The following is an 18,519-nucleotide window of genomic DNA, read 5'->3' as shown; positions in this document are numbered from 1 at the left end:
ATTTTGAACATATAACAAAGTATCATGGTGTGTGAAAAGTATTAAACAAAATGAATATACTATTTCAAAAAGCATGCGAATCATTTTCAACGTATGAATGGAGAAGTCTAATGCTTAACAACAACAAAAATAATAGAAATTCCACGATTACCTGAATACTATTAATGTCATGGAGTGCATGGCAGGTGAAGGAGATGACAAAAATAGCTTTACATGACAGATGTAGATGCATTTAATTCCCATAATAAATAAAAGTTGGGTGATAATAGATAAACTCTTTTAAGTGCTTTATTATATAATGCATTGAATACATTTTATAATGTATATTATACAATATGTTTACAGATCGGAGGGAACTGGTGGTCTCCGCCTACTGGAAGTAAAAGGTTTATTGGTTGTAGCTAGTTTGTATCGGTTGTGACTATTATAAATACTATACTATTGTAAATACATTACATACTATTATAAATACTATACTGTACTGTACTGTGCTGTTCTGTGCTGTGATATGCTGTGCTGTGCTGTACTGTACTGTACTGCACTGTACTGTTATAAAATACTTATGTTTGTATCACCTATGAATTACTGAATATGTTGACCCTAAGGAGCCAAGGGTTAACCCTCTGTTTGATTCAGGCTGAATGTTGTGTCCTTTAATTATCTATTTAATTACACGTATTTGTAATGTAGCAACAATACTATATGCACAGTCTATGTTTTATATATAGTAATTTTGGTTGTTATGTTACTATACTGCAATATTATCCAGATTCATGTAAATTTTCATGAAAATTTGAAAATGTATTTAACAGTATAATATTGTAAAGTTACCAAATGAATGCAATTTACATATTATGAATGGCACTTACAACCTATGTAAATTACTATAAAACGGTCACAATATGCAAAAATAGCCCTAACTGCGTTAGTAACGTAGAAGAAATATAGTTATTAATACTGAAAAAAATCGGTCATTAATCGCATATAACATGTCAATTATTACTAGAATTTTGAATCTTTATACCTTTCCCAAAATCTTAGTAAATTTTTCTCAGGTTTGATTTTATCGAAATAATTTTGCTCATCCTGAGGCGTGCAGCTTAAAAATGTTATTGTATGTTATAACGTGTTATCATGCTACATTTCTATTCGTTCGTATTTGTCAACATGATATACTTGTATATGATTATGCTATGAGGCGACATATAACGTTCTAACTAGTTATAAAATGATATTTAGCTAATGATTTATAAATGTGTTTTGATTTTGAAATAAACCTGTAGCAATTAAACTTCCCATTATACCAACGAAGCGGTTAGTGACCTCAAATGATCAACTACACACAATTTACAATCTTATCAATGTTCGTTTGTTATTGTACAGGGTCACGATAAATGTGTTATACTGCGGTAACTTAAGCGTAAAAAACAAGTTATTAAAACTGTACTGGACTGTTTAAAAAATGGAGCTTGAACTGTTTTGTTTTGCTTTAGGAATGCTTTTACTATATGTTTTATTTAGTAAAAGAAAGAAAGGAAATGGAAAAGCGCTCGTCGGACCAAAAGGACAGCCTATACTTGGAAGTATCATGGAAATTGATGACGAGAATATGCATATTAAATTTTCAGAATACGCAGAACAATATGGTGAAATATACCAAGTTAAACTACTTTTTGATAAATTTATAGTGTTGAATAGTGAGCGGGTTATTAGAAAATCTTTCGGAGGTGATAAATATAAGCACATTTTTAATGATCGATCTGAGTTATTTTACGGAAAACACTTTGCTTGCAATAGCAAAGCTTTAGGTTTTGTGGTTGATGGGACAGGACAGTTTCATAGAACTGCAAGGAAACATGTTATGCAAGCTTTGCATGCCTATGGAAGTGGACTACTGGATTTAGAGAATAACGTCATGACTGAATTATCTAATTTACGTACGAGAATTGAGGATGAGAATATTTTTGAATGTGTTTCCTTAATATTTCAGTCTATCTCAAATGTTCTGTCACTGATGGTAGGTTCTGCTATTTTGTTCTGTTTCAGTTCGTTTGCATGTGATATTAATACAAAACAATCGCTATCTTGTCTATGTATAGAAATAGTTATGTCATATGGTGAAGCAAAATATGTAGTCTAAACTAGACTTTATTGAGATACCATACCGCGTACACATGGTCTCCCATAAAGATTTTGTTTTCTATAAAGTAATATAACTTAATAGCCAGTTATATTGAAATGCCTCATCGCATTCCTATTAAGTAGAGAAAAGAAACAACCTCGTATCAGCAACATTATGCTTCTGCTCTAACGACTTTACTATTCGGGTATATACGGTACTTAACATTTTCCTCCATTAATAATCGGTTTTTGAAATGACAGTGTTAATATGCATGTTGATTGTAAACTTATAAATGAAATATTGAGAAATATTGATGAAAGAAAATGCGTAATTCTATTTTCATTTTCCGTATTTTCACTTTAAAAATATTTTTCACTGCAGTGAAACAAAATTTACGTATCTCACTGGTAACTTGCTGGATAACTTCTTTTTTAATTCAGTCAATACACAAAAATAAATGAGAAGTCTTGAGAATTGCAAAGTCAAAAAAGAGACAAGGTACCTAATAAACACACAATTCAAGCTTTTTCTATACATACAGGATTTATTTTTTTATCTTGTGATAAAAATTTTTAATATTTCACATATGGCTACCTCTCGATGAACATAAATACAGTATTTTATAGAAACAATACTTGAATATCCTCTATATGCTACTTTAAAAAGTTTAGTAAATTGTAAAAGTATTGCTCTTTCTTATCGAAGTTTATACAAATTAAATCGTTGTAAAACATGCAATGCGGAATATGTTATTTTTTCATCAACTTAATTCATTAGTGTGACAAATAATACAGGATCTTACACTGGCTGCCGCTACGGACCGAGTGTCATGTTTACGGCGGTAACGATGCTCTACCGAGCTTATATGCGTGCCGATATCGACAACCGGTGTTTGATTCTCTTTTTCTTGCATATGACATATAAATCATAATTAGTTAAGACATAACGAACATAATTTTCATTTATCCATTTCTTATCTTATAGTGTCGTATGAATTCACAACTTCATGACATCATTTAAAGCACGTGACTTGTCTTATATAGGGGGTGGGGTGGGAGTGTAAGACAGGATTATCCAGTACCGGTGTAAACTGTAGATAAATCCTGTCTGATATGCAATTAAAATTAGGTTATGCTTGGTACATTTAGTATCTTTGATATAAAAATAGCAACTCTTTTGATGTTTTACAGTTGATTGGTGAACCACTTCTAGACGATGAAAAAGAAAAGAACATGTTCCTGGATGAAATACACGTTTCAATTCTTATGTAAACTTCATAATGTCAGTGTTACCGTTTGTACGATAAATGCCTGGAAGGTACAAAAACGAATTCGTAAAAGCAAAGGCTGTTAATGCAAAAATTGTCAAGAAATATTTTCACGATGTGAAGGTTTGCTTTCTTACATATTTTACATGGTTTATAAAATTGATACTGTTTGATAGATTGATGTTCACCTATGTATCACTTTAGAAAATTAAATTGAAACAATTGTATATGTTCAAAAAGATATTATGACAATTCTATTTTTTAAGACAATGTGTTTAAATATCCAATGTATAAATGACAGTGGAAAGTTAAATAATATGTTGAAATTCATGCATCTTGCCAAAAAAGGAATAGGCATATTTTCATTAACACTTATTTTCAAGATGTTCACATCTAGTACACGTTTACAATTTTGAGTTGATGTTGTGCTTATTTTCTATAACAGAGATCATTCGTTAGAGGAAAAGTCCGTGGTATCGTAGATGTATTTCTCGAGGAACAGAATCAACAAAAAGAGGGTGGAGCGGACGTTTTCTTTACGGACGATACAATTATAGCACAAGTGATTGACATAATAGATGGGGGTAAACATTATTATGATATTTAATAAAGTGATGATATAAAGAAATAATATGTATTACAGATTATTAGAATCTTACAATGGCTGCCGGAATAGACCAGAATATCTAGCTCGAGGGTTTACGGCAGTAACGAGGCTCTGCCGCGTTTCAACGCAACAGGTTACCGAGAGCTACATATTCCCGTCTGTACCGACAGCCGGTTTTTGATTCTTTTGCTTGCATATTACATATCAATTGTTTTCAGAACAGAAATTAGGAAAACTGATATTCTCATTACGCACTCTTTTTTTCTTATTGTAGTGTATGAACTCGCAAACTTATTTCGTAACGGTAAAATGAAGTTATCATAAAAACGCAATTCATTCATTAAAGGCACGCGGCAAAGACCTCATTTAAAGCACGCGACTTGTCTTACATAGGGGTGTATGACTATGGTGGCTATTCGTTGCCAAACATCCAGCCTTGTTGATCAGAGTTGAAAAGTTTGTTTACGGACAAAATACAGTTGTATTTCTTTGTATGTAAACTCCAATGTTGCATTCTTGGATTGAGTTTGCCGATTTAACATTAGAAGGTATTTCAACAAAATGCATTCGGTTAAACGACAACACATTAACTGTTTTTCTGATAGTAGCAATATCAAGTGTTCATCATAACATGCGTAATGCTCATTGTTCGTGTATACGCCGACAAAACAGAAGTTACTTTCTCAGCTTTACATAATCGTAAATACACGTATTTATCCGCTCATTTTCGTTTTTTACCGTCAGCGACAAAATAACCACCAGGCATAAGTCACTTGCATGATTGCCATTCTATGCCTTTATTCAATCAACATCGGCGATCTTTAAATGATTATAGGCATTAAAGTTTTGAAACGATGTATATACCAAAAATCATAGAGAAAGAAACTTTAAAAAATCACCAGGTTACTTACTGTCTGAGGTTAAATATTTTTCAAGGAAGTAAAAATAATTGATATATTCATTTACTGATGGGATTCCAATATTGCATAGGAATGAGTAACATTGACAGTTAAGCTGCTACCTTACCACTTTAAAATTTTCAAGTCAACATCTGAGAGATATTTTGATACGGCTAAATACAGACCACATTCTGGCTGAGTAGCATTTACTATTACATTAGTAACCTTAATTCTAGCGTATGACTTGACAAGAAAAAAACTTTTCACAATAGTAAAATCAAAACCAAAGTTGTATGTACCCTTTTGTACTTTTTATTTTTACCTTACTGTATAGTTATTTATGGTGACATATTTCTGCCACCAGATAACCTTATAACCGACTAGTTAATTCAGAGGTTAACAAGAAACGTAACAAGTCAACCTATTTATTAACTAGTTAGTTATATGGTTATCTGGTGGCAGAAATATGCCACCATACTTAATCCTGCAAGAATTTTTTATTTGTTACCATGTTATAGGAATCACAACAACTTGGTCAGTTCTTTCAAATACAATGTTGATATTACTGAATTATCCACAACATCAGAAGCTGCTTTAGAATGAGTTTGACAGGGAAATTGGAAGACAGCGACTTCCGACATTTAAAGACAGAAGTAATTGCTCTTTTTTCAAAGCATTTGAGATGGAAGTGCATAGATACATTACAGTTGTCCCACTTATGTTGCCTCATAAATGCAAAGAAGACGTAGACTTTGAAAGATATGATATTGCAATAAACAGCACGGTAAGCTATCTTCAATAATTCGAGACAAAGTTTATGAGATGTTTTACACGGTAGGTCTTTGAACACCTTAGTACAGATAGATATATAATAATGAGTGGATGATATGTATTAATTTATCAAAAATGCACACATGTTCGTCCCATATTGAAACTTTGGTCAAATTGTCAGCTTTGATCTGAAGATTGTATAATCATATTTACATCATGTCATTGAAATTATTTACGGGTCATGTTGCCTGCTTTGTTTTGTCGGTCACAAGTAATCTTTCCCGCTTCCATCAGACCAAAGCCTATTCACTTTCAGGTCATGTTGCCTTCTTCGACGTGAACATTGTCTAATCAAAGTCAGGTCATGTTGTCTTCTTCCATCTGAATTGTGTCTAATCAGTCGCAAGTCATCTAACCTGCACCCATCTGAACATTGTCTTGCCATATCCAGGTCATGTTGCCTGCTTCCTCCTGAACTTTGTCTTTTCACATTCAGGTCAGCTTGCCCTCTTTCATCTGAACTGTGTCTAATTAGTCGCAGGTCATATTGCCTGCCTCCATTTGAACATTGTCTAATCAGCCGCAGGTCATATTGCCTGCTTCCATATGAACTGTGTCTAATCAGTCGCAGGTCATATTGCCTGCTTCCATCTAAATATTGTCTTATCAGTCGCAGGTCATGTTGCCTGCTTCAATTTGAACATTGTCTTATCACATTTAGGTCATGCTGCCTTCTTCCTTTAAAACATTGTCTTATCATACTCAGGTCATATTCTGCATTCACCTAAACATTGTTTAATCAGTCACAGGTCTTAATGCCTGTTTCCACGCGCACGTAAACATTTTAAATATCTTTAGGTCATGTTACCTGTATTTATGTTAACATTATCTTATCACATACAGGTCATGATGTAGTCCTATATGAGTATTGTCATATCTCGCAGTCCATGCTGCTTGCTTCCACTTAACATATATCTGATACCCTTCGATCATGTTATCTGCCCGCACGTTAACATAATCTTATTACTAATTACTTATAGTCATGCTGCCTTCTTCCAACTGAACATTGTCTAATCGTTCGCAAATAAGGTTGCCTACTTCCACCATTATCGAATAATATTCAGATCGTGTTGTCTGCTTCTAACTTAACATTCTTTAACACCGTCTACTTGCACGTACATCACTTTGAATAATTTCACACTGTGTATATGTAATTACCGTACTCACGGTGTATATCCAATAAAGGAGGAATGTGCAAATAACGCAGAAATTGTGCAAAAGTAACGCAGACGTGTTCAATTTAGTGGCTAAAACGAACACCGTGATAAGTAAATGGACCAATATCTTTCATTGTACACCAAATTGGAAGAATTTAGTTAGCGCATACGGTTGCTGAGATATTTTACCTTCGTCATCAAAATATGTCCATGATAATGCTATTTTCAAGATCATTCGTGATAATGACGACCTGACTAGCGTATTGATGGCTATTTTTAGTTAAGTTGATATCTTTAAAATTAATATAATAACGTACATATAACTTTATGTTTTTTTTTTTTTATACTCGGTGTACCTGAGACATTTTCCAATCTACTCGTGCCCTGTTACATTATATAAGCAGATAAAACGTAATTGAGAGCATTTTTACCAGGTAACTTCGAATTCGTGAATGAAGCACTGAAGCAACAGCGGTTATCTCATTAAAAGTAGCTAAATCCTATTTTACCAGCATCCTTCTATTGTTATACGACACTTGTAGTTTGTAAAATGTCTTGGGTATACAGAATATGAAAAAATAGTTTTAAATGGGTTAAATATACATAATTATTTATTTGACAAAACACGAAAGACACCTTAAAACGATAATCAGGTTGTCTTTCTCACGAATGATCTAAGAAAGTAAAGACATCCCTGAAAAAATGTAATGCTGGTTAAAGTATAATGTAGTTGCCTTATGCGCTTATTAATTTCTTTAAATTTGATTAAGGATAAAATAGTTTGGGTTGTTTACTGACTGTGTAATGCGTTTTTGCTATAGCGTTGCAAAAAATTCGGCGTTACTTTTACGATAATTGCACATTCCTGAGTCACTTGATATGCACGGTGATACTGCTTTCTCTAGAAATGTGTATATTAATATCACACAATATAAGCTCCTGTACTATATTATGTTGAATGAATATCTTTCTTTGATTTATTTTTCTAAATATTTGCATATCTATATAACTGTTGGGGATATAAACAAAATTTCGATAAACAGCATTTCTACAAAGGGCTTTACATCTTGATGGCAAATATTGAAATATAGCATTTCTAATTATACATAATGTACCGTAAACAAAGTAGACAATTAAGTGTTATCATATTTCAACATACCTAAATCATAGGTATAGAAAACAAAGGCTACAAGCTACCTAAATATCCGTAAACAGAATCATATGTATCGTACACGGTGGCATAGCAGTGACTTGTGTGTTTCTGTTCATCTCCCGCGCATGAGATACTATGTTATGCGCAGGGCGTAACTAAGTGGAGAGCACGATATACTATTTCGTGACAACGAGTCTCGTGCACAAACACATTAAGTGGTGTGCATGAGATACTATGTCGTGATCACGACTTTATAACGACATAGTTTCTCGTACACACAAACTAATAATCTCGTGCAAACGACTTAGTACCTTGTGGCCACACATAGCATCTCGTGCGCACGACTAACTTATCTCATTCGCACCACTAAGTAACTCGCGGCCACGACATAGTATCTCTTGTGCACAGATAGATAACAACGCACAAATGTCATCTTTTGGCCACTGAGAGGTTCTCTTTCGTTGCGTTGATTAAACATTAATTGTTTTATCAACATCATTCAAAAAGGCATCATATAAAGTTTTAGTATGTTTTTCATAGAACACATTTTTTAAAGAACACAACAACATTAAAAGTTATCTTTCTGTTCAAAGGTAATTGGGAATAGTTGGTATATCCACCACAACAAGGAGATTTGGGGAGATCCATGGACATTTCGCCCAGAGAGATTCTTGGACAGTCATGGCAACGTGCTTCCTTCTGAACACATATTGCGAAAAAAGTATAATACTTCACTAGATTCAAGCTCATGATCTGCCTATAAAATTTAAATTATAAGAAAGAAAAAGAATTGTAAATTAATGATTTTCCGGTTAACTCTTTCTGTACCTCAAGTATCACATTTTTAATGACTTATAATGTTAAACGAGATTGTTAAAGTTATTAGTTGCAACAACTTAAGAAATGATATTGTTACATCTTTCTGCTTTGTTTCAGCTTGATACCTTTTGGGAACGGGTTGCGTCAATGTCCTGGAGAATCCTTCGCAAAAACACGTTATTTTTGTATGTCAGTAACCTTTTGCAGCGCTGGTGTAAGGAAAGCACATCTCGTGCGATCCGAGACTTTCCGAGAACTTTGATATCAGTGTTGTTATAAGACCGAAACCATTTTACTGTTACGCTAAAAAGCGGCTATAGATTTATATGTTTCAAAATTATTCCTGTTGATAACTTTTAAACAGATTCAAATACCATATTAGTTCAATAAATGTAACTTAGGAGACAATTATTACTATCATTTATTCAGCAGTTACACTACAAAACAATCTGACTTAAGTTCAGAAGATTTTCAATTGTTGATTTTTGTTAGTACAATACTTTCTATTCTATATCATAGTCTATTAAAACTTATCAAGTTCCTTCCAAACGTTATAAGAGTGACGTCCCTGTATGATGTATTTACTTTCATTACCAAGCGACGTTAGTTACGTCATTATCTTGAAGAACCCTCGAACGGGTGAGACTGGTAGATATCCTTTTCTTCAATTATTATAATAGTATCGCTAATAACTAATTTCAATGTAAATCAGAAAAAGGCATAGCTTCATTCTTTCTTTCCCCGATATTTTATCCGTTTTGTTTGAAACGTTACATTTTGGATAGATATATAACATAGATAATACAAAAAAAACATAAAATAAAGTATAGCAGTCATTCATAATATAATTACAAGAGACTGTTTCTTTGTTACTAAGAGGGACAATTCTACAGCACATATAACTCTAATGAATATGCACTACTGATTTACCTCCCTTATATGTAATATACATGTATTTCTGCCTTAGACAAAAAGTCTCTACATAAAGACATGTTGACTCTGTATAAAAATCTGAAAATAAACGGCAGGTGAGGGAATTCCTTCCTCGAAAGCAATGAGCTAAAGTTAAAATCACAAAATTGCAATAAAAATGTAACTGAAGTTGATTTTATTCAAGAAATAAATTTATTTCACTAAAGTTTTATCGATAAAAGATCAGTCTAAACTACATGTACAAGATTACAAAATAAGTTTTCAAGTTCGTCTTGTATATTGACAAGCCTTACTTTTGTTACCTTTCTCGATAGGCTTGACTTAAAACATCCAACATAAGTACTTTTGTTTTGATACCAATTACGTTTTCAAATTATGCGTTATATAATTCATAAGCCTACACAAAGGATGGTCCGATTAATCATTCGGAATCGACACGCTTTATTTTTTTAATCAATATTCCAGTTGTAGCAACACTGATTCTTTTCAAACGTACTTGTTAAAAACACTTTAATTGGAAATGTCTCCAAAAGGATATAAGCGAGTTTTTGTAACATACATAATAATGCAAATATGTTTAGCGGAACAAAATATCAAACATAAAGCTCGGATAAACTATAAACTCAAAGTTGACTTTATATCTAACGAAATCAGTTCAAACAGTATTGCTCATTGTTTGATAACATGTTCAATGCAGCAAGATTGTATAACGGTGTCATTTAAATCGTCGGCAGAAAATTGTATGTTGTCGTCGTATGACACAATTGATGACGGTCAGCAGATACCTGGTACTCCCAATGGATTGATATTTGCTGACGGATGGACTACAATGACAAAGATGAGATATCCAGGTAACAAGTTTTAAACTTTTCATATTCGTAACCATCAAAATATCAAACACAGATATTCTTTTATTTATTTATTCACTTTTCAGAGCTAACATTACATATTCATCACAAACCCGTGTCGCTTTTGCGACCGCGTAAATGGTATTTTCAGAGGAACGAACGTTTTTAATTTGTGTGTGCGTGTCTGTGTGCGCGCGTGCATGTGTGTGTTTTGTGTGTGTCGACAGAAGAAAATATTTTGATTACAAAATGAAAGTATTCACGATTGACCCTATTATTTGTAATCAGATCACTTCTGTATTTCATATTTGTTTTAAACTTTTTCTATATTTTTTCAGTTTTTCACGCGACTGGTCAATATGGGCGCTACAGTATGACTTTTGAACAAGCTAAGCAACAATGCATTAATTATGGAACAACTATTGCCTCCCCGACAGAAGTTATACACGCACGATCCATGGGTTATGCACTTTGTGCTTGTAGCTGGATGTCAAATGGTTACAATGGATTGTGGCTACAGTGAAACGATTAAATACTGCAGTTTAAGTAAAGCAAATGTCTTTTGTAAACTGGTGTAAAATAAAAGTACAGATTTGCAAGCAAAGCACATGACCAGGAAGATATTTATGTCATCAAGAACCAAAAACAAAAATATTCATGTTGTATTACATAACAACTTATTAAGTTTCAATTTCGTCGTTTTGATGCAAAAAAAAACCACTCGGGCCGGTCAATTCCTTCGCATCAAAACTCCAAGCCGGCTTTAAATAGCCGATAAACACCGCTCAGACCAATGTTCTTTAATAACATGTTGGCTCATAATCCTTCTGAAAATGTTGAAGTCATCTCCGAACTAACTAATACCTTATTTTGCCACTTAAGTTATAAATAACACCAAAGGGTAAATCAATGGCATGCCTTGAAAAGCGTTTATATCCATACTGTAGGAAATAAGTCCTGCAAAGGATTAATTGTTAAAAAGCATGACGTTTAATCATAAGTCAATGGCATTATAAATGTAAAGTATATATCAAACAAGTGTATATAAATAATAATTATATAAATGTAACATTTAGCAAATGTATAATAATAACAAATGTATGAAAATTACACTACCAACAACAGTGTAAAGTATGATGCATGTCATATCAATTTAATTACATTATGTAACTGCGTAAAATAAACAAATAAACAAAAGTAACAAGAACAACAATTGTTGGTGTTATATTCAAGCCGAGTCTCCACGGAACCCTCACACGAACAAATTGCGTGTACAGTAATTAGCAAAAACGATGTAAATAGATAACAGGGGCCCTTCGTTTTTTACATGTTCATGTAAGAGAGAAAGAGGAGTAAATCCTCAAACAGCAGCTTTGTGAACAAAAGGCAGACAAAAAAGTCAAATTAAAAGAAAGGGAAAATAGTTGTTGAATGTAAAAAGAAGTGAAGTGAAGGAAAATACACACCAAAACAAAAACAATAGTTTAAAAAAGAAAAGGTTAAAAACATACAAAAGGCAAATTCAATGAATAAAGTGTCAAGTAAGAAAAAGGCAAAAGTTAGTAAGAAATCTCAGGTGTAATGTTGAAAAAGAGGTGTCAGGACTAAATCCGAAATTGGGGAAAAGCAAAGTTTCGTTGATCATGGGAAAAGTAAAAGGCTGAATAGTTTAGGGGGAAATAGCAAACAGTAAAAAAGGAAAAAGAAAAGTAGAGTTAAGAAATGAAGAATGCCTTTACATCTTACAAAAATAACTTTAATTAAGATAGGTAAAGAGCAGTAAAAATATAATACCAAAGTGAGTAAAAACTGGTGTTATAGAAAACATAGGAGTAAACCAGGGAAATAAAAAAGGGACATCGAATGTAGATGGGGAAAATGACAACAAAAATAAAGGAGGGGCGACAACTGTTTCAGGTACAGCAGGTTTTAGTTTTTTCACCATATTCGGTGGAAAAGGAGGGATGCTTAACTTTAGTTCGGGTCCACAAAATACTGCAAGGGACTAAACTGGTACCACAAAGTTGAACTTCGGATTTTATTGGCCGGTTAAAATTAGCAAAAACTTATAGCCGTGAATTAACTCATGGCTCACATGCTAAACAACTTTAAACTTAAAAAAACCTCTAAAATGGGCTGTTACTAGATAAATGACTGTTGTTTCTGTATGTATTTCTAAATTCACAAGACTCTAGTTCAAAATTGGTTATCTGTAAAATATTGTTCTTACTACATTATTTTCATTGTAATAATGCAAAAGTTCCTTGCAAAAAATATTAATTTCTATTTAGAAATATCTTTTTGTTCATAAAAACATTTATTTACCTGTTTATAGGCTTTGTCTGAGTATAATACAAGAGGATGTTGGAAGTTAAACAAGGAAATGAAGTGTATTTTGAAGTATATTTAAGCATATCAGTTGTAAATGTACCCATATAACACTTTTGTGTTATCGTTCATAAAAGTGTTAAATACCATCTGCGATTGCATTCCACTTTTGCAATATTATTGTAACTCCAACGCTGTTTGTGCATTACATCCTAAAGAAGTAAACACATTGCAATCGAGTAATTTTATTTAAATCACTGAATCACAAGCAATCATTATTCAAGAATGTGTCTTTAACATAGAGGGGCGTTGCATTTATGAAAGTCAACAAGCGATTATATAATATTGAGGTCCAAAAGCCAAAAGTCTGACATAAAAAAATTAAAATTCTAACATAGATAAACTTGGGTGCACTTGAAACAGAAATAAAATGCAAAGGTTATTACAGAAATATATTCAAAATTTAATAGGGAATCGTTTCTTAAAGTATTTCTAGTCTTATTAATTAAAACAGAGCGAGTGAATATTTTGAAATTTTGCACACACGATATTGGCCAAGGGCCTTCATGAAATAATATTAAAAAGATATTTCTAGTACCTCGATTCGTAAATCTCAGTGTAGTCCCTCCTAATTGAAATTTTGTACATTCACAGCGTGTTGTTTTTCAGAGCAGACGACTTAATTGAATTTCCATTGTTGAAAAAAGAAACAAATAAATAAAATATAAATGATGATAAGAAAATAATTTACATATATGTATACAATGAAACCTGTTCACGGTTGTGTCATGTTTATTGTTGATGCTCTTCATATCTAAAATTATTTTGTAAATTTCAATCAGATTAAAATCCAAATGATAGAATATTCAGACAAAAGATATTACTGTTATGATGATGAAAACAGTCTGCGTAACATCGTTTTTGTAATGAGATATTTGACAAAAATAGTTTAATGCATTTTACCCGGTAACATGCTCATTTTGTAGATATTCTGGAGAAATTACGGTATTGGAGGTTTATAATTAGAATAATAATTTTAGCAATCCATATTGCTATATTTAAATACTTTTTATACGATATATTATAAAGCTTAACTTTCACAAGCATTTAACAGTTTGACAGCTGGCAAAAAGGGCACAGGATTCAAGCGTTACTTATTTGTTTTCAATTCTGATCTGTCATTTAACGCTTAAAGAGTGTATTTGTGTTAACGGCTACACCGTTTTAGTGCGCTACTTATTTTAAAATATTTGAATTTATTAATTATTCGCATCTTATCTCCTTTTTTCGTCAAACATTTGAAGCGTATTTGAAGCTATACATCGACATATTGACCTGCTATAATGGGACGATTACTCTTTACAAATACATGTACATCAAATATAAAGGAAGCAAAACTGACATTTAACTCATATATATTAATTGATTTTATGAAACAACATGTTGACTTGAAGAAAGGAAGGTCCCTCGAGAGTAACGAAAGTGAAAATTGTATACTTGATTGAATCTTTTCAAATAAAATAATAGAAAATGCAAACATAGACAAGTTTATTTAATTTAATAACATCTTAACAAATGCTTATCAAGATAAGATTTTTAAGATACATGTAAAAGTTTAATCTCAACGCAGTTTCAAGTGTGCCATGTGTATTGACTTGCTCGTATCTTTGTTGTCTAGTCTCGATAGGAATGACTTAAAACATATAAAATGAATAGTTTTGTTTCCAACTCACTGGCGTTTTGGTTTTATCTTTTAAATATTCATAAGCCGATTCATCGGATTTATGTGATGGCCTGATGTGATCATTAGGAAACGTCACGCTTTCTTTATATTGTATGTATATATATTTTTTAAACCCACATAAAAATTGCAGCAACATCGACTCTATCTAAAAGTACCTGTTAGAATGTATTGATTGGATACGTCTTCAAATGAATATAAGCGATTTATGTCACATCTATTATAATGGAATATGTTAAGAGGACAAAATATCAATCACGAAGCCCGGATAAACTATAAATCCAAAATCGAGTTTTGTTGTTAATGCTATACGGTATACAAAAAAACACAATCATGTATTTGCACATGTCCAGTTTATTCTTAGAAAATAATTTAGAAAAATTAAGAAGTCAAAGAAAAACAACATGATTATGGTCTACACGGTGCACGTCATTTCTCGTTTCCTAACGTCGTTGACGACGCATCTTTTACTTTTACAAAGCTCTTGTCAATGCCTCTTTATTGTATGACATATAAAAGAGGAGATCAAATCTCAGCGGGGACATTATTCGTAGATTTATGGCTTGTAAAATCAAAATCTGTGAATGATTTGTCTATTATATTAAATTTATTTTTCATTTGTCATTCATTAAAACCAAGTTTTTTTTTCTAATTCAGTTAGAAATTTGACAGTGTCATTTAAAAGACTTTATCATCTTAAAATCATGCAACTTTATTTATAAATTTACTATTCCATAAATCATAATTTTCTTTCGTCCCTCTGAGACCATACAATTTACAGTTGATCCAGATTGTATTCAATAATGCCTTAGAAAAACCGGCACCAAGAATGCCTTTTTCGTAGAGCATGTTGATTTCCTGGTCAGATATTGGTCTTGACTTCAGTTGATTATTTCTTTTTCCTAGCCTTTTAAGCGATTTTTGTGTTCCATAAGGTGCATTTCGGCTTAGTTTTAAAAATATTCCATTGCTCTGAGAAAATTGTGTGGGGATATTCCTGCCTGTGGAGTTTGCAGCCGATGTTGATAGTAGAAGGTTCATAATCATTTCCATCTGGCTTCCTTAGAATAAGGTTGTCTAAATACTCGTCTAACCGGTTGGATTCAATTTCATGGATTTTTGTTTTGTTCCTTATTTAGTTTCGCTACATCAGACAGGGGTTTCTTACGTTTATTCTTTTTCCTTTCATTTAGTATTTTACTTGGTAAAATGCTCATTACATAGATATGATGGAGACATAATGGTATTGGAGGTTAATAATTGGAATAATAATTTTAGAAATTTATATTGCTATATTTTAATACGTTTTAGACGATATGAAATAAAGCCAATCTTTCACATGCATCTGGCAGGTTGTCAGCAAGCAAATAGGCCCATGATTCAAGCGTTACTTATCTGTTTTTTAAATTCTGAAATTCTGATCTGTCATTTAACGCTTAAAGGGTGTATTTGTGTTAACGGCAACACATATTGGCTGTTCTACTTAATACTTAAAATATTTGAATTTATAAATTATTCGCATCTTATCTCATTTTTTCCTCAAATATATGAAGCGTATTCTAAGCTTTACAACGACATATTGACCAGCTATAAAGAAATGGTTACTCATTACAAATACATGTAAACCAAATATAAAGAAGGCAAAACTGACATTTAACTCATATATATTAATTGACTTTATGAAATGACGTGATGACTGGAAGAAAGGTCCCTCGAGAGTAACGAAAGTGAAATTTGCATACTCGATTGATTCCGTTCAAATAAAAGAATAGAAAATGCAAATTCAGAGAAGTTTATTTCATTCAATAACATCTTAACAAATGCTTATCAAGATAAGATTTTTGAGATACATGTAAAAGATTAATCGCAGCGCAGTTGCAAGTTTGCCATGTGTATTGACTCGCTCGTATCTTTGTTTTCTTACCTCGATACACATTACTTAAAACATATAAAATGAATAGTTTTGTTACCAACCCACTTGCTTTGTGATCTTCACACTGTATTTATAATATATATATATACACAAACACACGCGCACGCACGCACATGAAAAAGATACACACTTACACACAGTAAATAAAACATACACAAACACATGCATGAAAATATATACATTTTTTATCAACTTCGAGTGTCTCATTATAGTCACATGCTAGCCTGCTAAAGATTACTTTGCATTAAAGTCTAAGATCATAAGTGGTTTTTTAGACACATTACATTAGGATATATCAAGTTATCTTGTTTTTGATTTTAAAAACACACAATTCATGTTTTTATTTAGTTCATTTCCCTTGTACATCATAAGATGATCCTTTTTGGCATTTTTTTACCAGTCCATGTTCTGTTTGTATGTTTATTAAACCATTAAAAGCCCATGTAATAATTGCATTCGCATTTCTTGAGTACTCTTGATTCATATGCTAAGTCATTTCTATACTTTGTCAAATCTTCTTTTATATAAACATTTTCTTTTTCTCGCTTAATTGTTTTCTTCCTTCGATGAATTCATATTTTGCTCTGTAATTTGTAAACTTAACAATTATAACCTTATCTCTTTTACTTTTTTCTTTTTCCCCCCTGGCAGTTATCAATATCTGATTTTGTGATATTCACACCACTTTTTCAGCAATTTCCAAAACAATGTTTATAACATTTTCACTTTGTTCTTCATTAAAGTTGCTGATTCTAACATTGTTTATTCTGCTGTACTGTTTAGCTTCTTCTTATTTTTGTTTTGGTCAGTGTTTTTATTTTTAAGCATTTCAGTTTCTTTTTCAGACAGTCGATTTCACTTTTAATCTCTACATTGGTTTCTGCATCATATATTTTTACTTATTCTTGAATTTCATATTTAATTGCCACTTTCACAATAGAAATTTATTTTTGTCAGCACTTTGATCAGTAAGATTTCCAGGTTTACGAGTCAAAGTACCTATAGGTGATGACATAATGTTGGGCATTGGGCTTTGCATATGAGAAATCATCGGTGGCCTCACAGCAAAAAAAGTGTCGGGGGAATATCGCCATTTTGTGACCCTGCGCTTTCATGATTTTTTATGCAGATGGGTAATTTTCATAACTACTCAAATCAGTCATTGTACCTGTACTTGGCGACATTGTCGATGAAGGTGTATTGCTTTTTATATGTGTTTTGTTTTGATTTGTGGATTGACATTTTTGTAATTGCCTGTTCCTTTTCGTTTATTATTTATTTCCTCTGGTGAAAAACCCTTTCTTTTGGTACTTGCAGTTATACGTCTAGGTCTTGGACCCATTACATAATCTATACACAGATCTGACTAAAAGTTTGATGAATATCTTACAGTTTGATTATATAAGTATACAATTTTCAGATCAGTTCACGTTTCAGATTAATATTCATATGTATAAAACAGCAGTTAAAGGTTTTTCACAGGCATATTCTTTACTTTTTACCATTTAATTAAAATATTCAGATAAATCTAAAGACATAATTTGTACGCTTTAGTCGTGTTGTTATGACCTAAAGAGCCATACATCTAACATTTTATTCTCGGATTTTCAAAAAATGATGTTACCGGATGTTACGTCAATATTTCGTCAATTTGAATGCAGTAGTTACTTAGTGCAACAGATATATGCATCACCGTATAATGAGATGAGACAACCGTATGAAAAAAGTGAAACGGACAGTGAAATAGTAGGAAGCGACATAACGTTTTGTTTATATTTTTCATTCAAATTCTTTAACATTCTTATAAAAGTTGATTTCAATATACAAAAATAAATATTTATAACTCGTTAACTATTACATATATTTCCGACATATAATGTA

The 18,519-nt window shown here is 32.1% G+C and overlaps 1 protein-coding gene across 1 annotated transcript; it reads left to right on the top strand.

Moving 5' to 3' along the window:
• The first annotated feature begins 1,564 nt into the window (after positions 1-1,564).
• Positions 1,565-5,565, top strand: LOC132728075 (uncharacterized). Its single transcript, XM_060713687.1, has 4 exons — positions 1,565-2,017; positions 3,313-3,512; positions 3,835-3,973; positions 5,414-5,565. The coding sequence occupies exons 2-4, from the start codon at positions 3,429-3,431 to the stop codon at positions 5,491-5,493; spliced, it is 303 nt and encodes a 100-aa protein (XP_060569670.1). The 5' UTR covers positions 1,565-2,017; positions 3,313-3,428; the 3' UTR covers positions 5,494-5,565.
• Positions 5,566-18,519: the final 12,954 nt, after the last annotated feature.

This window comes from Ruditapes philippinarum, unplaced genomic scaffold (assembly GCF_026571515.1).
Source record: "Ruditapes philippinarum isolate M1 unplaced genomic scaffold, ASM2657151v2 ctg3747_1_1_1_1, whole genome shotgun sequence".
NCBI lineage: Eukaryota > Metazoa > Mollusca > Bivalvia > Venerida > Veneridae > Ruditapes > Ruditapes philippinarum.
The sequence above is the reverse complement of the archived record's forward strand: the minus strand, read 5'-3'. Positions and strand labels throughout refer to the sequence as shown.